The 26,856-nt window shown below is 40.9% G+C and overlaps 1 protein-coding gene across 2 annotated transcripts in view; it reads left to right on the top strand.

The window, feature by feature from the left end:
* Positions 1-26,856, top strand: part of LOC117764699 (thymocyte selection-associated high mobility group box protein TOX-like) — a 77,834-nt gene that overhangs the window by 5,375 nt on the left and 45,603 nt on the right. Inside the window, exon 2 of one of the 2 annotated variants that reach the window (XM_034590685.1) lies at positions 23,887-23,979. The exons of the other annotated variant lie outside the window; for it this stretch is intronic. Within the exon in view, the coding sequence (XP_034446576.1) occupies positions 23,887-23,979 (93 nt within the window). The remainder of the gene's footprint in view (positions 1-23,886; positions 23,980-26,856) is intronic. 2 annotated transcript variants of the gene reach the window in all.

Genomic DNA, 26,856 nt, shown 5'->3' with positions numbered 1-26,856 from the left:
AGAAGAAGAAGAAGAAGAAGAAGAAGAAGAAGAAGAAGAAGACGACGATGACAGAAAAAAACCCAGTGCACCCAAACACCTGGCAGAGTAGGCCCCCGGGTGTTTAGTTGAGTGTGTTTGTTAATGGTGGCAAACGCTCAGAAGGAGTGGCTCATGCAAATATTTACATATGTATGTATGTATGTATGTATGTATGTATGTATGTATGTATGTATGTATGTATGTATGTATGTATGTATGTATCTATCTATGTATGTATGTATGTATGTATGTATGTATGTATGTATGTATGTATGTATGTATGTATGTATGTATGTATGTATGTATCTATCTATCTATCTATCTATCTATCTATCTATCTATACATTTTTTGGTTTTGCAATGGAAATGAAAGAAACAAACACCACAGTGTGTTTGTGGAAGCTACAACACCCAATCTACCACAGATACAGTTAATCTAATCTCGAACAAGACCCAGCCAGGGTTTCTGGGCAGAATGTAAACTTATGGTGACAAATAAGAGGAAGTGCATGAGTTCCTCTTCCTGAAGGTCATTTGTGGTCGGTGTAAGCTCTGAATTATTAGTCAATTAACAGGGTAGTTTCCTGTAGTTTGAAAATCATGGGGTGACTGACTGTGACTCGGGAGGCAGAGCGGCTCCTCCTGTCTGCACGCCCAAGTGTCCTTGGGCAAATTGCACCTGATGGTCAGGCCGGCACATTACATGATAGCTCACTGCCATGGGTGTGTGTGTGTGCTTGTTTTTGTTACCTTTTTAGGTCTTTTTTTTCAACCTAACGTTCCTGGTTCCTGTGTGTGTGTGTGTGTGAATGGGTGTGTGTTGGTGTGAATGGGTGAATGAGTTGCAAACTGTTAAGAATGTTGGATAGATAACTACTTAAATGCATCTATTTACTTAAAGATATCACATATGTATATTACATGTTGTAGAATGCAAAGTTTATTGATAAAGTAATCAATGTATAGTTCACTATTTAAAGGGGTGACAGCCTTGGTAAGTATGTGTAGCATACATTGACAGTATATTTATTTGCTGTATGTGACACATGCATGTTGTATGTAGGCCTGCTCGGAGTCATATGCATGTATGTATGATATGAAGATATGTATTCCCTTAGAGTTTATGTTTATGAATGTACAGTATATATATATATATATATATATATACATATGTACTGTATGTATGTACTGTGCTGTATGTATGCATGGAAGAGGCTGGAAGCTGGACAAACATTCCCAGTTGTCTCAGCTTCCTGAGGTATGTCCTGTGCAAACACCATGGGCCATGGTATAAGCTCCTTGCCAGGGATTTAAGGCTCTTTCCCTCCCTTGTTTTCACTGAATATCCTTTACAAATATTATTGGCCTGGTGTCAGTGCCATGTTTGTACTGCGGTCTGAGGGGACAGTACCAATAATAAAATTGCAATTAACGGTCTCAAGCCTATAGACTAACACAAAGTTTGACAAACTGTGCCTCATCTGTGTACGTTTCATTCTTTTGGGAGGTAATATCTCAGGCAGAATGTTACGTTTTTTAATGTCGCCATTCCCCATCAGATCTGTGACTTCTGATCGGACCCCCTGTTTATTTAATTAATTCACTGACATGCATTGATTGGGACTGTGAGAGGTTTCCACTTAAAGAGGATGGAGTTAATGAATACATATGATCCCGAATTTGCTCCCTGTCCTCCTCCCTCCAGCTGTGACTGCCTCGCCTTGTCCCTTGTCTGTCAGGAGCATGTGTTTATTATGTGTGACATATTTAGCAGGCAGATATAATTGCCTGTGCAAGGCTGTAATCGTCTGCATCCAATTCAGTCAGCAAAGGCTGCGCAAGCCCACAGAGCCACCGAGGTAATCAAACCGTAGCTCATTCTTCCTCTTTGAGAGCTAATGATGAGCTTCATGATCGTTTACAAGGGGCAGAAAGAGAAGTGTGACAGAAAGTACGGTGGTTTTTTCTGTGGTTTTACTTCTTGCAATGCTATTATCTCGGGTTGAAGATGTGGGAATTGCCTAAAACAGAGCAAAAAGGGAAAAGTTACGAGAAAGGAGTTACGGAAAAAGAAAAGAGCAGAGATAGATGTTCGGAAAAGAGGAGGTAGAGAGGTTAGAGGAGGCTTGTGGGTTGAGAAAAGGGAGGCAAAGCGAAAGAAAGAGGCCCTGTCTTTGTGTTGTCGACCTATTTAGTCGCAAGTTGGCCACGAGCCCTGCCGATGAGTGATGTCGCTTAGAAAAACAAACAGGGGAAAGAAAAGTAGGATTTTGGAAATTATGACATACAGTCAGTGGTGTTGTGCTGTTGAGGACTCAATCTCCCTCTTAACGAGGCTTCAGCGACCTCGTAGCAGCTCGATAGCGTTGTTAACATACAGGAAAGAGAAACTTGAGCAGATCTTTTTATAGAATTGTTAATAACACGGTAGAGAGTAGTGAAAAACCGTAGCCTAAAGCAGCACTTACTGGTACAACCCATGTGAACCGAGAAAGTGTGCATGCATATGTGTGCTTGTGTATGTGTTTGTATATATGTGTACGTGTGTGTTGCTGGCACCAGTGGTGGAAAAAGTATTCAGCTGCTTCACTTTAGTAAAAGTCTAATCACTAGAGTTTAAAAACTTTACTGAGAAACGCAACAAAATTTAATTTTTTTATTTAAATATCAAATAATGATATAATATTAATACTATACAGTATAATTAAGAATAGTGTAGTTTTAGTCTTTTTTTATTTCAATATTTAATAGGAAGTTATTCAATAACCTATAGTTTTGATTGAGATAATTTTTTTGTTGGAATGGGCAATGATACCATCAAGAGATATATTAAATATTTTTTAATTCTAACATCTTAAAATTGAATATAAATAATATAAAATTGAAATATTGGATTAGTTCTTTTACTTTAGGTAAAGTATATTTTGATACGAATACTTTGATACTTGTGCTTGAGTCACATTTTGAATGCATGCTTATCACATGGTACAGAGTATTTTTACACTGTAGTGCAGTCACATTTACATAAGGGCACTGTATTTTTTTTTTATATTTTAATTTCAAAATTAAAACACCTTTTAAATGAAAAAGAAAATTGTAATGTAGCCGCATAGTCCCTATTAGTGTTATATTGCCATTTCATATATTATAGTTACATTATCGTTACTAATAAAACATGAGCAGCATTTTAAAGTTGATTTGGAGAGAAATTGATACAACTACTTAATATACTGTTTAGTTATTTGATTCTTAATAATCCACAATTTCACAATATCATCCTAATGTGAAAAGTAGCCAGCAACTATTACCATCAGATCAATTTAGTGGAGTAAAGGTGAAATATCTCCATTGTAACTGAAGTATAACAAACATGCAAATACCCAAAGTACAAGTACCTTAAAAGTGTACTTAAGTACTATACAAATGTCTCACAATGGGCTTGCTTCTGTCTCAGACTCCAATTCACCCAATCAAAGAGAGTTTCTACCGGCTGCACTTGTTGCTGCAGTTAAACAGTGACAGGTAGAGCCTCAGGTCAGTTACTCAGCAAAGGCATCGTGAATGTCATAACCAGGAACAAATGTTTGCAGTAGCACGGCAGGAAGAGGGAGTGAAACTGAGAGATGGTCATGTTTTATTAAGCCTGATAATGCAGCCTAATCTGTGGCTTGGGTTACACAGTGCTTTGTGGGTAATTAGAGATCATGTCGTATGCCTGGCCTTCTGAAAAATTGCACTCCGCCCTAATCCCCTCCTATCTGCCTTTCACCCGCCACCTCCCTTCTTCTTCTCTCCCTCACTCGCAAAAAAAAAAAAACAAAGAAGAAAAAAAACCTTCATGCTGCCAAATGAGCGAGCTTCCTGTCAGGGAAACGCACAACTAAACAAACATGGCAGCCATATTTCAGGTAGCCAGTAATCAAAAAGTTTGGACCTCGCTGTAAGATACTTGGAAATGTGCTTATGTGCTCTGAATTCAATAAGAGGAAGTCGACAGTGGAGCACTTTGTGGTTTGCTTTGTGGAGCTTGTTAGATGAATGACTAATGCCTCCTGGCAAGTGCCCCAGGTTTACTATTACCAAAACAATGGCACTCGATACAGAGCACCGTAGCCTTGGTTTTCACACACACAGGAGCTCAGGCTGCTGTTTTCTTTTGAACCCTAAATGCTGACTGCCCATTCATGCAACATCCCCCGAACACAGAGTCGCACACAAAGGAAATTCTCAACTGACACAGTGACTTGTTGAAAAAAACAACAGCGTCTTTCATCGCGCATTGTCCCCAATTTTTCCTTTGTTAAAAATCAAGAAATGTTTCCCTCTCCCTGTCTCTACATTGGGCTAAAGCAGTAGCCGAGTGTACACACGCGCGCTCTTATAATTACTGGCCTCGCTCGGATTATGAGAGCAACTCCATTAAACTGTCTACATATCAGGTGGGGAATAATGATGCAATCTGGTACAGTCAGCTGCCTCACACAGAAGCTGTGAAGGTGCAAAGACTGGATAAAAAGCAGGGTTAAACTATAACTCACCGAGTTTAATACATGTAGAGTTTCCCCTTGAATTCTTATCACGTCTGGTTTGAGCCAGAATTCCCCCCTTTACATAAAAGCAATGATAAAACCCACCATATAGAAACCTTATTATAAAACCTCCTCCTATATGATTTGTGCCGTATGGAAAAGTCGTCTTATCACTGACAAAACCACAAATAATAACCAACACTTCCATACATAGCCCCAGACTCTTAACTATCTATCTATCTATCTATCTATCTATCTATCTATCTATCTATCTATCTATCTATCTATCTATCTATCTATCTATATACCATCAAAAATGAGTCTAAATAAAAAAATTAGACATTTTAAGTAACATTGTGATTATTGGCAGAACCAGAAGGTTCAGTGGTTAGTTTCCTCATGCATGTTATGGTTTTTATGGTTTTGGGTAGGTTTCGGAACTCGTGGCAAAACCCCCCCCAAAAATTACTGAACTACATTAAGCAGGAAATAAATTGGTTCAATGGGGAATTTTGAGGAATCTTTTCTTGTTTCTGCCGATTTGATTGGCTGCGGTGGTTGTCAGTCAGTCACTGTGAAATCTCCTCGTCACCAAACACAACGTGCTCCACGTTATCAAGCTCAACAGGGTTTTAAAACCTCTGCCACAGACCCAGCTGTTACACGTCGGATTGGTTCCCGCTCTCTCTCTCTCTCTCGCTCTGGATGTTGGATGAACAATGGCTTTGCGGAAAAGTGTTGCTTTCATTTTTTTACACCTATATATCCTCATATCACTAAGACAGTAGAGCTCTTGTACACCTTGATTATCTAAAATATTTCCAACAATGTTCAAAACCAGAAAGATCCCCAATTTTACTCAAGGTAACAGGACGTTTCAAATAGGTCACCTTTTAATTGCATGGTATCCACTCTCTGCTATAACTTCCAGAGCAAACTACATATGACAAAGGAAAAGCACATAGATAGCCAGTTATTTTACAGTTTAACCTTAAACTTTACAATAAATAAATAAAAATAAATAGAAAACACTAAACCAGCTTGAATTAACATATATTTATGTTGAATGTACTTAGAAATGCACATTTTTCTGCTCATATCGTCCAGTTTTTATCGACACATCCGATAAATCCATCGGGCTCTCCAAGACAGTATTATTATCATCACGTGAAGGTCAAAGTGTTGGTTTCCATGCAACAGAGTCGCTGTTTTAAATCAAACCTGGTGTTCGATATGATGCTTACTACAATGTGGGTTGCTGGTGTCAGGTTACCAGGAATTACACAGTTGTGTAATGATGTAAAAATATTTGATCAAGTTTGGTGTGTTAGTCATTTTCACTCATAGATGAGAATCTGCAAACTGTATCAACAAAGACTGGACATCTGTTTGGCCTTATAGGTGCTATGATCGCATGGAGCTGATAACAAATTAGAAACACGCAAGTATGGAACAAATATTTAACTGTGCAGGACAACACACACACACACACAAATACACACACACACACACACACACACATATCCCATATAGCTTCGAGGCATTTCATTTCCTCTCCTCCTATGACAACATCACAATATAATGGGACATGGTGTCACGTGACAGGAGCAAGTACATGGAGCGATCAAATCACTCTCTCTGTCTCTCTCTCTCGCTTGAAGGGCAGAACGGTCAGTCGTTACATAAACTACAGTTGGTTCAATTACAGAAAAATGTGCTTTGTGTCCTTGTCATGAGCAGAGTGATGAAGCAGATAAGAAATAAGTCAGTTGTCTGGGCTCATTCAGGGATTTTGATCGAATACCCTGCTTTCTGAGGCCACCCTGTCCATGGAAACCTCCTGAAACACACCGCTGTGACTTCTCTGTTGAAGTTTATCGGTTAGTTTAAAGAGAGTCTCGTCATGACACCACAGATTTACAATACATGCTTAGATTTAATTCTCATCAGGTGTATAGCCACCTCAATCCGGAGGAAGTGACTAACTGCAACTTAAGAGTCAAATTCGAAACTATGTCCTCAACCAGGAAACAAATGTTCTGTCCAGAGAAGTCTGGACTAACCCACACTTGACCTTCAGCCTCTCCCATCCTGTCTGGTATCCTTTGGTAGAAATGACCACAAACCAGCAGGGTTACACTAACAACCTTTGTATAATAAAGTTTACATTTATTAAAATTACTTTGAAGAGCTTTGAAGAACAAGCATAGTTTAGGGTTATTTCAGGGTTATTTTCCTTCTATTTCCGGTAGTTCATTCTTCAGCTATTTGAGTTTGTTGTGGCGGGCCCCAGCTCCAGGTATTGGCTGTGCGCTCCGGCACAGAACTATCACACAGTTTTCAGATGAGCCTGTAATTAAGTCATCTCGGTGCCTTGAGAGCGCGACTATAGAGCACTGAGCTGAGACCAATCTGCCACTAATTGTTGCGAGTTTTAATTTCTAATGGAATAAGGGCCAGAGGGACTGTGGCTTAATGAGATGCAGTGTGTGTGTGTGTGTGTGTGTGTGTGTGTGTGTGTGCTCTCTCTCTCTCTCTCTTTTTATCAGTTTACTGTAACTGCTGTGAGCAGCTAAACAAGAGTGAGCAAAGCAAGATGTTCCGTTTTGATTTTGTTACCTCATTTCCGTTTATTCTACAAAGCACTCAGGGTGTCTCTTTAATTCCAAACTGTAAATTTGCACATAATGAATGATAAACGTACCTTAAAATAAGTTACATAATCTATTGCACATTGACAGCAGAGGCAAAATGAGCCTTTTAGTGATACATACTCCCTTTCACATAAACCGAGGCGCGCCCTCTCTTAATAACTATGACGGTGGAGACCTCTCCAAAAGTGAGAAGTGCTTTTGCCCTTGGGAGTCAAGTTATTGCTCAGAGAGCGTGGTTGCAGACTGGAACTGGAAAGGTTGTTTACATAGCCTGGGGTGTGTTTGTGTCATGATGTAGATTCCAGGCATTTCAATATCCAAATAAATCAGTTTCGACTTTTCAGAACAAGTAAACCTCCAGAAGAAGAAAGGGACCAGCTGTGTTTAACATCTGTAAGGTGGTTTTTATCTCTGAAGCTCGGGGCAAATGTGTTTACAATTAAAACAGGGAACAGGAAGTTGAGGTCAAAGTTCACGGAGCATACAGTATGTGGTTTTATTACCTCCGCCAGGGAGGTTATGTTTCCGCCCCTGTCTGTTGGTCTGCTTGTTGCCCTGTTTGTTTGTTCGTCAGCAGGGTTAGACAAAAACTACTGAACGGATTTCCTTGGAACTTGGTGGATGGGACATGGGCCAAGAAAGACCCCATAAAATATTGGCAGGAATGTTTTTTCACTTACTTTAACATTGTGAGATTTAAAAAACATTTTTACCAATTTCTCAGAGAACAATTCATGGAAAAAACAAGCATATATTTGGGGTCAGATGCCTATGAGTGTGTGCAATTTGGTGCAAATCCAAATAAATATTTGAACAAGCAGATTTAAACATGGTTTGACATGGGGCAGGTTTTCTTCAACCTCTGGAAGGTAACAAATAGAGCTAGAAACCTGTAACTACCATCAATATGTCGCTGTAATGCCTTAGCTATGAAGCTTGTTTGAATTAAAGGGAGTGTTGAGCCGTGATGAACGTATGTGCTCTACTAATCTACTACTGGTCACTCTACTTAGTTTTATCTTTTCTTTACTCCATACAATCAATTTAATCAATATTCCTATTGCATTTTGAGGATTCTTTCCCAAGACTTCACTCCAGTAGATCTGTAATTTTATAGACGGCCCACACAAGCAACAACCCTGTCATCATGACGACATTTGCTCCCCTGACGACACATGACTGCATGAATCTTTGGTGCCTTCACCGCAATTTTTCTACCTTATCGCTTTTGAGTGGAGTTTGCTTTTGCAACCGACTCAAGGCCTTTCCTCTTATTGTTTCAATATGTCAGAGCATTGTTTGAATGAGGTCACCCATTACCGATCTGGCCTGGGGCCAGGTCGACTTCAGCTGATTTAATTGAATCTACGACATGAGTCAAATTCAAACAAGCAGAGACTGCTTTGCCATGACAGCCTCATTACTCCACATTAAGAACTCATTTCACAATGCATTGTGACTTTGGGCTTGACAAATGGTGAAAAGGGATGAAATCAAATAAGTGAGTACATTTTGGACGACTACTCTGCCTCAAAATACTCTGGCACTGTTCATATATTACAGCCAAAAGAAGCCAAAAAATGTCTTTCTGCTGTTTTTTAATATAAGTTAATGTGAATGCCTTCTGGGTTAAAGTATTCCCATGTTTGCCGTCTGCAGTAATGGAATGACATTCAATGCCATTTTCCCTCTTTAATGGAATTTTTGTCAAAGCGTTATGAATTCAACCTGCCATGTCACTCAAGCCACAGACAGTGCTGAGAGTGGAGATAATATGCGAATGAAACCTTTCACTGCAGTTTTTACTGTTAGCTGCGAGCGGACCAAATAATGACGCCTTTATCACATCTACGGCACAACAAACAAAGAGGGGCTTTCTTGTCACATACCACAAGATGTGTTATCGGCCAGTATAATGACATACATTATGTATATCACACATGCACAACATTCATAGCATCCTTGCAGTGTCCTAGCTGCATTTCATCAGCTCAAACCACAACTAAATTTCTCAATTAAGCACGCATTCTTTGAGAGCCACTGGCAGCTTGGCCAGAGCTTGCGCGGGGGGGGGGGAGTGTTGGGCAGGTTCAACATATGCCAGGGCCTCGCTCCACGAGAGGGAAGGAAATGTTGAGTCTGCGAGGGCTGTGGAGTGGAGATATGACAGTGTTTGCTTAGGGCTAGGTATCGGGCACAAAAACAAACATGGCCGCCCTTAATGAGCCTGTTTGCCTGCCAAAGGTAAAGACAGCTGTTGTCTCTCGCCACAATGGAGCAGGCCTCGGTGCCACGGAGCAGAGGAGCGCCCCGCATCCCCATAGTAACGCTCACCTCGTGTGTACTTAAGAAAGACCTTATTAAGTCCTCTTTACAGATAACTAGTGAGTAAAAATGTAAATCGTGAGGAAATAGGGCAATTTCATAAGGTCCGACTGAGAAATGAAAAAGGTTTATTAAGTCTTGTCTGCGAAGGGCTAAAAGTGAAATTGCTTGTGGGAGTGTGAAATGGCTGCGCACTGAGGGTGGACATCTGACTTGCTCATAACATTAGCGAGTGAGAGTTGAGTAACTGTGCCTTCCTCTGTTTGATAAAGCAGAACACATGTTATTGGACTGTTTGAGAGGCTGTACTTACTTTGTGTTTTTTGCATCTGTCTTTTGGGACCGCAGAAAATCTCTCTGAAATCTCTCATGGTAAAAAAAGTGGTTTCTGAAAAGGACTCTAATGCACAGGGACGCAGGTAAAGTGAAGGGTACTGAAACCTCAAAAAGCACTTTTCTCCCGTATGAGAAAATTAATGCATTCTAGCTGTACCTGTCCAACCGAATCAGCGCTGACAGCTCACCACACTCCACGGCTAATTTTAGAGTTAAGATTATGAGTGAGATGACTGCACAAGCATTTTGTTAAGAGGAGAGTAGCCAGTAAGAAAACTACAAACATTAAAGGACCAATTGCATCAGGGTGGTTTCTGTTGAAACTAAGGCCTCCCAGCCCCCACCGCCTTCCTGGCATTGTTTACCGCACATTGTCAGCTACTGAATGTATGACTTCTTTTCTTTTTTCCATCATTGTGCTGGTTTCTGACAATGTCACAGACACAGATACAAGTTGGGTTGACGCCTGCCCTGTTGTGAAATTTCCCTGACCACATGTTTGACACAAAGCGGTCTCGTATGGTGACTGTTGCTGTGACTGGTTGATTCTCGACACCACACAGAGCATCCGAGGCAGAAATCTACTTGCAACATTTGTGTTTTCTGCTCCGCAAGGCTGCATTAGGATGTAGAAAGTGTTTTTATATACTTTATCAAGTTTTGAACCTGCATGATTATAGAGTTGATCAATTATATCATACCAATACACTGTATATACAGTCCAGAAATACATGGAAGACCAGGATTACTTTAAAACTAAGGCACAGATTTCCACAAAACTCGGAGGAACCCATTACATTTTGGTGCAGATCCAGGAAGTTGTTCTTACTTTTCTTCAACTATTTCAGATTTCTCAGGAGTTTGAGAGTGTGTGAAATTTGGTGCAGTTAAATTCAAGGGGACTGTTGGGTCTCAGTGAATGTATGTGATCAGTAAAGTGCCATTCTAGCTTAATTTGGTAAAGAGATTCAAGATTTACTTTATTGTCATTCAGACAATACACAAGACAAATGCACAGTAGAACAAAACTACATTGCATCCAGCTCACCAATATAATTTGAGAATACTATGGGTTTCCTAAAGTAGTAAAAAAAGTTATTTATATATATCGGGAAAACAGAGTTTAAGAATTAATACATAACCAAATTAAAATGGATGATTAGATAAATAAGATGTAAAAAGACCTGGTATATATTTCACTTATTTGATGAAATTGCATAAATAAAACAGACACGGTGAATTGTAATGTAAAAAAGGTAAAAGATGAGCTTCATTTGATATCATGAAGCTGAGTTTAAACAATAAAACCATTTGTACTTTTTTAAGTTTATTGAACTACTTTGTTTTTTGCATCTGTACATCCAGGTTTAACTCTGTCAGGTAACATGGTGGTTCTGCCGTAAAAGAAACACAAGTATAGCTAAACAACTGAACAAGCTGTCTAATTAATGAACCGATGTGACAAATGTGGATTTTCTCAGTTGTTTTTGTCGCTCTGTGCATGTTCAGGATCACGTTTGCTAGTTTCACTACCAATATCATCATCGTTTTGTCAGAGGCATTCGTCTTCACCGCGCGCCTCCTTTTGGATGTAATCTGTACGTACTGGCCCCTATTTGTTTGCAGCGCTGTGTTTCAATTAAACAGCAGGGCCGGTTCCTTCAAAGCTTTCGTTTGTCAAGTGACTCCCCAGAGATGGAGCGGAGGAAATGGCTGAACACATCGGACACATTCGTCTTCTCTGCTTAGTTACCTTGCAGGCGAAAGATGGTGATACCCATTTCCTCCGTCTAATGTGTTTGCTTTACACCCGATGCCAAGTGTCAACACGCAGCTTCTTGAAAGTCATTTTTCATTTGGAGCAGGCAGTCGGGTTGAATAAGCCACAACATTGCACTGTTCTTACACTTTCCCCTTCTTTTTATCAGCCGGCTGTTGTTGTTGTTGTTGTTTTCAAGGTGTCAAACGTCGAACACGTTTAAGGTTAAAAGTGCACCAGTCAGAGATTATTATTTAACAGCCTTGTGTGGTTGTTGATTGAGAATAAAAAGCCAGTTATCATAATAGGATATGGGACATAATGACAGAATTAAATGAGTGTGACAGACACACAATAGGCCTGTTCTGTCATCGCCTTAGCCCGGCTCGCTCATTAGAATTAATCTTGCCTGATTAAAAATGCAAATGGCTCAAAGTCACTGACAGAGTTTACATGTTTTTATAACATTTAACTGATTTAATTACATGGAAAATGAAATGGTGGGATGTGCGATGGATTTATTTCATTTTTGTTTTTGCCGTCATCCTCCTGCCAGTTGCCACAGAGAAATGCATATGCTCTCGTGCCAGGAAGAAAAAGGTAATGAGATTAGTGCTCTCATTCTCTCCGTTTCCCTCCATCTCTGCCGTTCAGGAGCTGATGGTTTGGTTCATCGAAGCAAGAAGAGTAGAGGAGCTGTTTTGTTGTTATCACTGGAAACATTTTATCTTGGTCAGAACGTACCTGCTCTATTGTGTGGGCTAAGAGCTTCACCAAATTTAAAGAGTTTCCTCCCACAACACATCATTACAAAAGACCACCACATTATTTAAAGCTGGGTGGAAAAACAGTATTCAGATTCTTCCTGGTGTTGTATTTCATATTCAAACAGCCATGTGGAGGAAGACGCCCCATCAGACGGATTTAATTGTCTAAGATGTAATGAAACGCTGAATAGCCGGCAGCAAGTTGTCACGACACACGCAACATGCTTTGACTTTTTTTCCGCTGAAATCGTGTCACAATACATGAGAAGACACCAAATTACACCTGTAACGGAAAACACTGTGTATTTGTGCGTCATTTTTAGTTAGCATGAAAAATACCTCTTGAATCAGTGACACCTTGTTATACAGTCACACGGTATATTACACATAATGAGCTGCTTGAGTGAGACCAGCCAGTTCCTGTTTTCTGCCTTCATGTCAGTCTATATTCAGACTGTGTGCACCATATTCTCGGAGCCTGTTAGAAGTGCATATTGCTTACTTTTGCTTACTTGTAACATGCACTGTGTTTTTGCACCTCTCAGCCGAGGTCGTAAAAACCTGCTATAGTGTGCGGTGGATATCCTGTAGGGGAGGAAATTGATTTTGCTAGGTTTTGTTTATTCTGGACGGACAGAAGACATGTTTTTCCCTGCATTTCTAACCGATTGTTTTATTGCTGTATTAACATGTTTTATGGCTGTTATGACTTTACAGCTTTTTTCAGAATTGTTTTTATTTGAGGCAGTATGTTTTTTTTTTCCTTCCTTCCAAAAGAAGGGAGTTGGAAGTGGCAGAACATTTTAAAATGTGATTCATCCCAACGGACCAGATGTTCTGTTTTGATCTTAATGTTTCCCACCCAACTCGTCTTACATCATCCCCAGCACAGCAGTTATTCAACGTATAATATAAAGATGTCAATGCCACATTACAAAGAACTTTGAGATTGTGAGCTTTCTTCAAGACCACTTATTTTGCAGCCGGGGAAAAAAAAAGAAGACATACAGACCTAAAACTTTGTGTTGACAGTACAGGATCAATTCCGACTGTGTGTCCGCACATCAGCTCAATGTGTTGAAATGGAAAGTATGGTATCGATCTGTGTGCATTAGTGCTCTACAGTAACATAAGCAACGAGTGGCAGAACAAAAGAGGTACTGTGCATCACGCTGGAGGAGAGGTGCGGCACAAAGGGGACAGTTAACCTCATGCCGTCTATTGGCATTTCATTGTTTATCGTTTTAGGTCCAAACGTATATTTGTCTTTCATCAAAGAATTTTACCCACTAATATACATCTGGAACTGATTATGGACAGTTTGAGATGTATAGCCCTGATATAGTGCTTGGCCCACACTGGGAGGGAGGTTATTAAAGTTTATTGTAGTAAAGTGCTACAAAAAAACATGATACGACATGGCATTAAAAAGCTGAGAGTCCCACTAAAGCCTGTTATAACTGACACGCAGTTACATCCTACAAATCAAGTTGCTCGTTTATATCTTCTCCAGCTGCCCTCACTCGCAATGAGATTGTCATACGAGGCTGGAAAGCATACATCCTGCACAGATATTTCTCAACTCCCAACTCGTACTTTCCTTCAAGGGACACAAAACAATTACTCCATTGTGCCACACAGTACACTATATCACATTCTGCACATTTCAGCCGGAGAAAAGACGCAGTGTTTTGTTGGGACTTATGGCATCATGATAAATATGTCTGAGAAGAAGAGGGTCTGGGTTGGAGCCGGGGGTCACTCTCGGGGCACAAATTGAATAAGTGAATGGTGATTGGATTAGTGAATTGTAAACAAAGAGTTATTTCTGCAAATATCCTTATCCCATAGGTGCCTCGGAACAAAGGCCAATAAACAGAAAACGAGAAACCAAGAAACATTTGAAATACTTTTGCCCAGTATTTCCACTTTATAGAGATGAAATAATGTTTTGATTCCTGCACTATAAAGTATAAAAGACAAAATGTTAAGGAATACGCTCTACCTTGGATATGAAGACAAAGATCTGTGACCACATCTGAAAGAGAGACAGTTAGAGAGACAGTGTCGGGGCCTTTTCAGTAACTGCGCTGTTCAACCGTGCCCACACACTGATGACAGGAAACGTGGTGGTGACAAGGAAAACCCTGAGATGCCACACGGAGGGGTAAAAATAGGCCACGAGGCACGAGAGACATCAAAAGAGGGGGGGGTGCGGGGAGAAGAATGAGAAAGATCGGAAAATTGGTGCACGGTGTCATCTCTTAGGGGCTTTCTTCTGCAGGCCTGAGATAAGAAACGTCACTGTTTTAATGTTGGCGAGTTGTTAAATCAATCTCATTTCCACTTCGCCTGAGAGAGAGAGAGAAACACACACAAAGAAATGAGTTTTTCCCCCTTGTTAAACAACAAAGGAACAATGAGCACACCACTCTTTAGATGTTACTCTCTGCACCTCCTACACCTTCACAGTTAGAAACGCTGCCCGCTTTAACCCATTACAGCCTCACATGTGTTACAAATCTCACGTCTTAACAGTGTCTGGAATATTTCTTCAAAGTGTCGACTGGGGAGAAACCCACATTAGTTGTTTTAGTCGGGGTCATCACAGTTGTTTGACCCAGGTCCAAGACAGATTACAGGTTTAGATCATGATACTATTTGTGTCAAGCACTGTAGGCTCTGTTAAATGTGGCGGACTGCTATAGGGGTGGATATTGGACATGACTACGTTCGATCTATAAAAACAACATTACAACGACCACTATTAATGACCTGGAAACAAAACAGTCCTGTTAAACACATACAATGTTCAGCTGTGGGTCCCAGCCTGGGGGTCAGGACCCATGGGTGCAACAGTGAAAGATGATTATTGGCACAGGAAAGAAAAAAGAGCCTTGTTCAGTTGCGTATGGATTCTTTATTGGATTTTGCCTCTTAGCCAGGAACTAGTTTGATCATTTTATTAGTTGTTTGTGACTGATACAAAATTATTCAAGTATAGTAAGTATAAGGGAAGTCATCTCAACTTGTTTGTAAACTGACATTCAGGGTCTTTATATATTTATGTGGCTGTTTGTTGCTTATTTTCTGTTTAATTAGTTTGATTAACTTTTGTGCGAAGACATCTAAGTACGCACCTTTCCGGACTGAGTCGCCCATATTTAGTATCTTCTATCTTAAACCTGGTATATGTGTGAGAGATGGTAGTTGTAACAGAATGCTCCAAAACAGAACTTAATCTCAGGTCGAGCTGTTGAACCACCAGGGGGATCCGTAAGGCCGAGTGAAGTGGCCCAACATTGAAACGTGTAATAAAATCCACTATCAATGGAAGACCTTTTATGTTGAGGTATGACTGAGGTTTAAATCCTGGCTCCTTTCTACCCTTACACACAAATTGTCCCATGTAATGTTCCCAAGCCAACATGTGTTTCCTTTAAAGGTTCAGTGTGTAGAATTTAGTGACATCTAGTGGTGAGGTTGCACGTTGCAGCTACCACTCACCTCACCCTCCCCTTCCAAACATGTGGTAGCCTTCAGTTGTCGTAAAAACTCAAAAGATGTTTAGTTTGTCCAGTTTGGGCTACTGTAAAAAATATAGCGGCCTCCGATTTATATATAAAGTATGTAAATATTAAGGGGCAATTCTAGGGTAAAGAAAACAACAATTTGTACATTTTAGATGAAACACACTAGGGAAAACATCACTGGGATTATTTTATATTCAATTTCTGCCAATAGATCCCTTTCACCTAAATTTTACACACTGGACCTTTAATTGCTAGTCAAGCCAGCGTATCTCTAACCAGACGACCATGTCTCAGCTCAGTCATCACAGGAATATGTAATGGTCAAGCTGTAACGCCCAATCAGAGTCCACCCGTGGCCCTCGAATGAAAAAATGAAGTGTCCTCATGCCTGCCCCTTCTCTGCATATCTGCTCATTCATCTGGGCTGCTCATTAAAGGGTAATTACCTGTAATTAGTGAATCATGTCGCTTTAATGAAGATGTTGAAAGCTATTGGAGCCAGAAGGGCTGGCCTTAATTCTGAGTGATGTTCAAGATTAGCAGCAGACAGGAATTCAATAAAGGCAGAGGGATTAATGAAATATTAGCTCTTTTTTTTGTCAGTGCCATAGGTGGCTTGTATAGTGTTTATATTTCAGATTAATTTTCAATTCCAGCATCGTCAACACCTGGCTCTGGGGGGCAAGTACGTGTTACTGTATCAGAGTGGGCTAACAGGCCCAATGATGATGAAACTGTGTGTGTCTAACTACATCTGTGTGTGTCTGGTGCCTGTGTGAGTGAGTGTAGTGCCTGTTCTAATGTGTGTGTGTGTTCCCTGGCGGCGTGGTGAGTGTTTAATCTGGCCCGGTGGCGTGCCGTTGGCCCGGCTAATCACAGTGTGTCTGTAGGAGTGCGCTGAGCCAGGGGAGCACGCCGTCGCTAAAAGCGCCTGACAGACTCATTAGAGAGACCTGGCACTGAGCTAGCAAGGCACGCACACTCTCACACACACCAGGCCTTGCGCACACACGCACACAGACAAAAATACACACACAGTGGGAAAGGCACTTAGGCTCAGCTGCACAGACATTGGGATAAATTCACACGCTGTTACACACTTTTTTTGGGAGCTGTTTTTACGCACACACACACACACACTCATTCATATAATAAACCACAGATGAGAGTGTGCTTTCCCTCGCTCTCTTTCACACGCACATACAAACACAAACACGGCCAGTGCTCCACGTGTGAGAACAAGGCAGGCGGTGACCCCTCGCAGTCGCAGCCCAAACACAGACAAGAGGAGAGAGAGCATCTGGGAAAAGAGGAGGGAGGGGCGAAATGGAGGATGGGAAAAAAGCACGAGGAGGTGAAGAGGAGGAGCAGAGAGGAGGGATGGGAAGGAATTGACACACCGATGCTTTTTCCAATTCAGATGTGTGTTTACACAGGAAAAAGACATTTCCATAGGCTAATTATCTGCAGGAGATAACCTGCACTAAAGGTGTGTGCATGTAGGCTGTATTTACATGTGCTGTACATGTGAGCGGGGTTGCCAAACTTACTTTGCTTTTTCCTCAAAGTGTGAAAATTAGAGTGAAAGAAATATGAATTTCACAGGATTAGGCAGAATGACATTTAGCAAAGTTCGACAAACTACTTTGACAAATTACTTAAGACTTGCTTGCCTTGCACTCGCAGCGAGGTTAATTGCAACTCAGCTGCAGCGGAGCCAAGTAGAAACATTAGGTTCGGCTGAATAACAGGTGAATGCAAAGCAGGTCAATACGTAGTCAAGTGTGGGCCTGCCAGCTGTTCACTCCCTCCGCTGTGACCGCACAATGGTGACACACACACACACAGACACACAAACAAACACATGCACACACACACACAGGTTAATGCTTTGCACACAACATACGACAGGAGCAGAGTAAACATGTAAACACAGCAATCTATTCTATTTTTATGTATTTCTCTTGTTTCAGTTCTGTTCAGTGAAGCAAATATTGCACCTAAACAGAATAATGTAAATAATCCCCACGAGCAGCAGCCACAACATTGAACTGGCAACTGGTTTTCATCGTGCGGCTGATAAAATGATGGATTTTAAATGTAGTGGTTTACAGTGCATTAACAAATGGTGAGACTGACTGAATGTGGCTGGGGAAGGAAAAGAGGAAAAGACTAAAACCAATCAATGAAATGATCCGAGTAACAAGTATCACCTCAAAGTCTGCAGCGCTAAATATTCCTTTTTGTCACAGACCTCCGGTACTGTTTAAAAACACTTAAACCAGTTCAGTCATTTATCGTCAGCACACCATCTGGAAAATGTAAATCCAGGGTTCACTCAGGTTGCGGATCTGTGCTATTCTCCAACAACTTATTCCAAAATCGATGTAGCCGCAAATTGTTCCACATTGTCCACCTGATATGTTCAAAAATGATACGAAGATAAAAATATTCCCTTGTCAACTTTCACGATAAATGTCACGTTGTTTTTCTTATGAATATTAACACAGATGTTTGCTAAAGGTTGTGGTTTTGGACTCGTCTCTATGAGCAGAGAAGGACAAACACTTGATAAACTGCTTAACATTTTATGAATCAGTCAGTTATCTGTGACAGCCCTTCACCGTGCTTGCACAATACATTCGCACGATATCGATATACATTGGTATTGATGAAAATTACATTGCGAGAATTATTGATATTGATGGTTTTATCGCTCAGCCGTACTATAGTGACCTCTTTTACAGTGAACACAGCACTTTGAGCCATAATATAAATGTATTGAATATTATGTATAATGTATAAAATATATATATGACCCTTTTAAATTGTGTAGTAATACTGAATGGGTTTGTTAACAGTTCGAATAATGTCAGCCTTAACACTGATAACGCTATAAAAAGATAAAGACAGAAAGAAAGGAAAAGTCCTTGTCAAAAGAATATCTTGCTCTAAAGATATTTATTCTCCAGTCAATTCTACTAGGTCTCTCTCTCTCTCTCTCTCTCTGTCTCTCTCTCTCCATCTATCCTTCACTTTCATACAGTAACTCCTTGTCAGGTCTTTTCATCTAGCCTGGTGGCTGCGAGTGGAACAAGTTTTGCTGACAACCTTGTTCCACCGAAACGCCAAATCAAACTGTCTTTAATTTTCTCTACCATTGTAGCATGTAACAGGCCAAATCCCCCCCCCTCTCTCTCACTCTCTCTCTCTCTCTCTCTTTCTCTCTTCAGAGTACAATAGCTGTTTTGCTCTGTGCGATCCCCCATTCTCTCTCCCTCACTCTTCTCCAGCACAAGGCTATGACATTGAGGGAATGTGATGTGATGTATTGTAGTGAATAATGTATTCTACGAGGATTGTACAGAGCGCGTGGAGCAGATGGCAGCAGGTTGATCTGGATATGTGTGTGTGTGTGTGTGTTTAATGATGGCAGTGTGTGTATATGTGACATGTGTATGAGTGTGTGTCTGTGTGTGTGTGTGGGTGTGTGCTCACCCAGAATGGGGGAGGGGAAGGAGGAGAAGAAGAGAGGGAGAGTGGGGGTTGGTGTGTGCGTGTGTGTGTGTGTGTGTGTGTGTGTGTGTGTGTGTGTGTGTGTGTGTGTGTCTATGTGAGCTTCCTTTGTGAGATAAAACATGCAAATGGTGGATTATTTTAATGCAGTTTTCTAGAGCCCTGAGCCTTAATCCCTAAAGCAGTTGAAATAAAAATAGTATATGTTTTCTTTCAAACTCTTTCCCTCCCTTCCTGCGTTTTATTCCCTGATAAGAACTTACAACTACCAGCTGTCTAGGAATGGGATCCTTTGCACTTTAATTTCTCTCTGGTGTAGTTACAGCCTAAGACTGATGATTACATCCAGATAGCATGGAACAGACCAGAGCTAGTCTGGCCTTAACCGCTCCGTTACTCGATGGAAGGATCGTTCCTCACCAGAAATTCTTGTGATTGAATGGTGATAACAATGTCGATGCTATGAATAGAGCTGAGAGCTCGGTTTGTTACTTTGAGTGGCCTGCAGATATAAAATATGCGCATTTATAAACACGTACGCATGCTCGAGTACACTGACATATAAAGCCAAAAGAGTGTCAGGGTTAAAGTGCTTGAATTACAATGAGGCATTATAGTACTGACAGTTATCCATAGTTCATCTAGGTCATCTCAAGTTTATAATATATATCTTATGATAAAGAAAAAGGCGAAAAAGGCATTAAAACATCTGCAAGTTAGTTTTAAAATGTCTGAAAAATACAAACACCTATTTCTTATGACAAGTTTTCTCATGTGAAATGATGATCCAAATATGATGATCCACATCTGATGCAGTAAATTCAGTTCTATATGGATCATGTGATAAATTCAGCTTTAGTTGTTAAGAATGTAGAGAGATAGTAGAGAGACAAAGGATGTGTGTTTAGCTTTCAGAGAGGATAAATAAAAGCATCATCATCTGTGGCTGAAGCACAATTAGTCGACTAAAGCACACAAACACGCAGATGCACACTTCTCCCCCAGTATGAAGTTGTCCCCTATAGATGAAGCTAGCAGATGGCGGAATCTATTTACATTCACTTAGGTGATGAGTTTATATAGTGAAGGTTATTCCGCAGTTCCCTGCACTTAGCCGAGACTTTGTTTAGAAGTATTTATAGGCGGCTGTGGCGTTTCGCTCACTCTTGTTTGTCTTGGGAGAAGAGATACAGGATGATCGCTTCATTACTTGCTCGGTTATGACACATTGATAGTTGGTTACTTGACCGTCGTACCTTTCTCTTCCCGCCTATATATCCTTTTTCCTACCTGTTGGTTTCCCGTCTTGGGAGTTCGTAGTGTGATGCCCCGTGCTCTGCTCTCAGGCTCTCTCAGGCCTCCTGAAGGCTGATCAGCTATGTGGCAACAACAAGATATTCTAGGTGGCATGTTGGGCTTGCAAAGTGCAGACTCTGGTGGATGCCTGGCAATTGGCCTGCAAATATATAATGTTATGTTATGTTGGGTGAGACAACATCGACACAAGCGTCCTTTCACTGTAACCTCCCACGACGCAGAGGCAAAAACAGAAAACATGATTGCTTTTAAACATGTTTTTAATCAGTTAATCATTACAAAAGGGTTTCTGCACATTAGGATTTCCCTGAGCTATGGGACTGAATCTGAGCTATGTTGAAGAGAGGAAAGGGAAAACTTACTTCCTCGTCTCTCCCATATAAGGGACAGCCAGCATAATTGAGTAAATGTATTTAAGTATTTGAGCGAGCGGATTCGGCCTCTCTGGGACGGTTGATATTGTACTTAGGAAGAATATTTCCCGAGGCAATTCATTAGCGGTAAATAATTGAGAGGCTCAGATAGTGCGAAGGTGAAATGTCTGTTATTATTTCATGGAGTTTGTGTTCTTAGGGCGCTTCAGTTTAAGAATATTAAAAATGTACAAGGCTTCCCAGAAATTACTCACCCGAAAGATTCACAATGAGCACTAATGACTAACAATTCATCTTCCATTGTTTTGGAGCTCTGTGAGAGTGTTTTTCTGCACCATTATCAATTCTATTTCTGCTTTTGGTAATGTTATTGTATTTTGTAAAGGATGTTATTCTACCCTCATGCCTTTTACATTTGTACATACTTAAAAAGGCAATCAACTGCTTATGGCACCAGCAAATCAGCTATATGTCAGTGTGTTAGTGTGTGTGTTTGTTTGTGTGTGTGTGTGTGTGTGTGTGTGTCCTTGCCAAGGACTTTATCAGGAACACCTGGGCACCTGTCTATTCATGCAGTTATCCAATCAGTCAATCATGTGTTAATGTTCACATCAAACATCAGGATGAAATTCAAAACGTGATCTTAGTGACTTTGACCGTGGCGTGAGTGCTGTTGCCAGATGGGTTGCTTTACGTATTTTTTTGAAATTGCTGATCCCCTGGGATTTTTCACACACAACAGTTTACTAAGATTGGTGCAAAAAAAGTAATCCAGTGAGAGGTATTTTTATGGGCGGAAACACCATCTACAAGTTCCTCAGGTAACCTCATGTTACAACTGTGGTGAGCAGAGGTGAGCACTGGCACACTAATACCAATTATTCATCATTTGAATGTTGCTGCCATGTCAAAAAGCAGAAGCGATCTCAAACAGTTTTCTGTAACCTGACACTGAGCTCAGTCACCAGATCTGAATCCATCTTTGGGATGTGGCAGAACAGGTCAGCATGAACGTGCAAATGCAAAGCGTGATGCTGTTTTGTCAACACGGAGCTGAATTGACTGTTTTAAGAGCAAAGGGAGGCTTTAAACCGTATTCGTTTGTTTTTTCTAATTACAGTGAGTGTACAGGGATTAAACTGAGCAACAGTCTTGGCATGTCTCACTGTCAAACAAATACATCTGCCTCATCGGTGTTGAGTGCACGCGCATATATGTTTATTTAACCTCAGATAAACTCATGCAAATGTCATTAGTTTGCATGAACTTGCATTTAGCTTGTTTCTTTTATCTGCTGAGAAGTTTTCTAAAGCCTTTTGTTCGAAACTCTCGAGCTGATGTCTGTGCATGCTGCAGCTTATCATTTCAAATTGTTACCTTAACATGTTGGTTTTCCGGTGATGCAACTGAAAGGCCATTGAGGTTTTATTTAACATCTTAAACACCCACACACCACCATGTGACAGCCAAGAAATGGGGGAGCATCTGAAGGTCTGATGGGTTATTCACAGTACTGCATGTACTATAATAGCATGATTTGTTTAGCACGTGGTCCGTGGTCTGGGCACAAGAACTGTTTGTCCTTACCAAGTCAACAATTGTGTATAGTTACATAGTGTTTGATATAATGCTGACACTTGGCTTGGGCCGTTTTTTTTCTTCACTGCAGGGACGACAATTTCACTTGGTCTCTCCGTTTGTCATCCCATTAGCATTTTTTTGCAAAACAAGTTGGTCCAGTGTAAAATATTGAAGTGATGCAGTTAATGCGCACGTTCATGTTCCCCAGAGGATGAATCCTCACATTGTTGGCGATTCCCTGGGTTTTCATCTTGTGCTACCAGTAGCTTAAAAGTCTAAATTCTCCAATAATTTATTTGTTGAAAAAAAACCTCTTAAGCCAATGAGGAAATAATTCCACCATAGCATATTAGACGTTGCAAGTTTCCAGAGGAGCAAGCCATTTGATTTGGGGAGCAACATGTTGCCACCCTCTGATCAAATTACATTTTTGCATTCTCCTGTAACCCACCTTGTTACATTAGAAGACTGCTATAAAAATAAAGTTCATCATTAATATAATTGGCAGACAGATTTTTCAGTTATAGAAAAAGCCTGATTTCCATTGTCTCCCTGGGCTCTAAACTTGTAGTCTTGTTTCTTTGAAGTTCATCATGTGATTACATTAGCTGATGATGTCAAATATACAATCCAAGTTGTATCGGATTACTCTCACTGTCACATGACCCACAGATCGTTGCACTGATCATGGCGAAAGAGCAAATCCACTCGTTGCTCCATGACATCCCTGTAGTCTCCAGATCCTTGGCTCAGTGCCAGCGTTCAAGCCCACCGTCTTGTAGGGGGTTTGTGTATACGCTTGTCAGTGTGTGTGAGAGCGCAGGGAGGTGGGCATGGGGAGGAGGCGTGTTCGGGGTGGAGGGGATGTCAGCTCATTAACCTCCATTCTTCCCCTAGCATGGCGCCGCGTAGAGTCACTGTGTAAGTCTCATGTCATTACTCCTCCCCCCTGCACGCGTGTGCTGGGGATGAGGGGAAGAGGGGAGCTATCGGATGAGGGGAGGAGGAGGGAAAGGTTCATGAGGGAGGTGGGGGGGCCCTTGACATGTTCTTTTACAAATGCCCTGCTTGTACCTCGCAAACTAAAGCCCCGCCATCTCGTTTCCTTCCCCACTTTTGTCTTCTCTGTCTCTTCTGTTTCTCTCCTCCCTGCTGTCTCTCTCTCTAACCACAGGCCCGGTACAGTGTGGGTGAACGAGCAGTTAGGCTCCACACTGCCCCCGCTCCAGGAATCAATCCATCTAGGAAAAGACTGCCCATTGCTGTGGTGAGATACAGTAGCCAAGGCCCTAATTTCTTAAACCTCCTACCTCTGTTCTAGGTATTTGATTTGGAAAGGTGTACCTCAAGGTACTAACCTGGGCCCAGTGGTGCTTTGGAGGCTCCAAACTGAGGATAGAGTTGAGAATAAATTGCTCATCATGGACACACATATTTAATTTAACTGCTTACACCTTGCAAGAAAACATTCAGGCACATACTGTCCATATTTCTCATATTTCATATTTGTGGACACATTAAAAAAAATATCATTCTACATATTCGTCCACACGGTGCAAATATTACATGCATTTACAGTCAAAACCAGACACACTTACTGGTAATTACAGATAATTTCAAGAATTCTTTATCGCAGCAATGTATGTGTGAAAACATATAGAGGTGTGAATTATGCCCTGTTGCTGTTATAGGCAGGTCACACTGTTTGGACATCCATGGTAACAGTTTATGTCTGAATCTGAAAGCACCTTTGACAAGAGACAATCTGTAAAGTTTTTATTTATTTTTATATACATTAATGACTGTAATAATATCTTACAGTGATGAAACACAATGCATACAATACAATGCGGTTTCTGCAGTTTCTCAGAATCTAGATGTTAGATATTGTTGCAGTGCACTTCCCTGTTTAATAAACTGTAAAAGTGTGTTTTGTGTTAATGTCTGTGCATGCATTAGCACCTTGTATAACTCTATGTCCTGTGCATCCTGTTAAGATAAAATATATATAGCAGACACAAACCAACACATATCCAAAACCTTTTGTATTTCTCCCAACACAGAACACACCCATGGAAATATACTGATATGTGCTCGTAATGATTTATTTTAGTAGCTGCCAGTTTTCTCCCTTTGCTCTTTCATACTTTATTCTGTGTAGAGGCAAGAGAGCAGAAGATTGCAATAAGATAACCAATTATATGCTAGAGGAAACCAGACTTTTTTTTCCCTGCTGCAGTTATCTGATGCTGCGGTGAGCAGAGGCAAAGGTCTGGGGTAATGTGACATTCACTCTGCCCTTTATCTTCTCTCATTGCTGTTTACCCCCAGTCAGTTAAAAGTGGCGTATGTTCTCATCCTCTCCTGCTTCCAGAGAAACCTCACTGACATCGTCGCACGTAGAGATATGCATATACTGTACGCACACATGTTTGACACACACACACGCACCCATTCTTACCCTAGACACTATGTGTCAGGTAGACTGGTGGGATAACTACTTTCGTCCCTGTAGCGCCCATATTGTTAAGAATAGCCCCGCTGCACCTGCTGGGGCTAGCTCCTAATTGCATGCGATGCCACTGTGCGTGATGCTAAGGAGGTGTTTCCCAGCAATGGTTAACAGACAGGCGGTTAAAAGCCACCATGGCAGGATGAGGGAGGTCGTGTGGGTGGCACATTGGTCTGACATACAGTCTTTTTTTCTGTTACACCTTTGCACGTGCACTCACACGTGGTGCACTACATGGTTTTAACCTCATTTGCACTCCGCTCTAGGTGGTGCTCAAATAGACTGATACTGATAACACAAAATAAAACTTTGTGTTGACTTATTGTACCTGTGATTGACAGTGCACCTGTCACAGGCCTTACTGGCAGATTTTAAACAGAGGTTCATTTAGCTTTTGAACGTCAATATAATAAAAATCTTTGGTGTCTTGGGGAAGAAACAACCTACAAACTCAACACCAACATATTATCACATTTTAGGCTGTTTTGCAAACTTGTTCGCGAACAGTTGCTAATTTACACATCCAACAGATGCTGTATCGACAGCAGAAGAGACCTTTTGAAGTCATGTTTCTGGCCATTTGTAGAATGTTAAGTATAGTATCCCCCCCCCCCCCCCCCTATTTCACCCTGTTTAAGTCTCCACCGACTGCTGAGAGATATATTTGGCTCCTTAACTGCTAAACGCTCCACGATGTTCACCGCCAGCCGCTGTCTGTGTTCTGTCTGCTGTTTGCTTCTGAGAACAGAACTGCAAGGGGAAAGTTGAGACTGAGTGAATTAATGTGCCACAATATGTTTTTGAAACAACCACAGACTTGGCAACTTGGTAAATATGTGTCAGCTGCGAGCTGGTTACCGGTGCCATGTTACATGATTTCTGTGTTGTTCAAGCTCTAATTGTTAAAACCATTTTTCTGTTACTGCTATTTGCAGCCACAAAGACATTGTTACTTACTACTTGTTAACTTCAATTTCACACAGCAGCTATTTCATTATTTCTAATTCTGTTTGTCTTGACTTCTTTTTGTAGAGAAATTAAACAATCAATAGAAACCATTTATTTTTTAAACTGTTTTGATGGTGGATACTTTCACTAAATCAGACTGGAGAATAAAATATAAAGTTAAAAATAAAAACACTTTTTCTTTTAAAGCCTTTGACTGTGCGTCACCCCCCACTCTTTATTTCTCCATCGTGCTGTGAATCTACTAACTAACAGTGAACCTGAGTTCACAGTGGAAACAGAACTTTATTTAGCACCACACTGCCTGGCCTCCACGCACGCATGCACACACACACACACACACACACACACACACACACACACACACACACACACACACACACACACACACACACACACGCACACACAAACTCAGCTTTTCTCCTCAATCTCTCCTCCTTTCTCTCAACATCTCTGCTGTGACAGTTGGTTCAGTTTTGCGGTTGCTCCACTGCAACAGAAAGTGGATGAATGAGAGCTTCAGCCTGCCTTTTTTCATTTTTACACATCACACGGTGTAGGTGGAGCCGGAAGCAGTTGGAACCTGTATTGTGTCTCTTTGTGAAGAATCTTTAATTTTTGCAAGCTGTTGCTGACAGGGAAGGTCGCCATGTGTTTCTGCACAGC

Source organism: Hippoglossus hippoglossus, chromosome 7 (assembly GCF_009819705.1).
Source record: "Hippoglossus hippoglossus isolate fHipHip1 chromosome 7, fHipHip1.pri, whole genome shotgun sequence".
NCBI classification, from domain to species: domain Eukaryota; kingdom Metazoa; phylum Chordata; class Actinopteri; order Pleuronectiformes; family Pleuronectidae; genus Hippoglossus; species Hippoglossus hippoglossus.
This window is presented reverse-complemented; position numbering and strand designations above follow the sequence as displayed.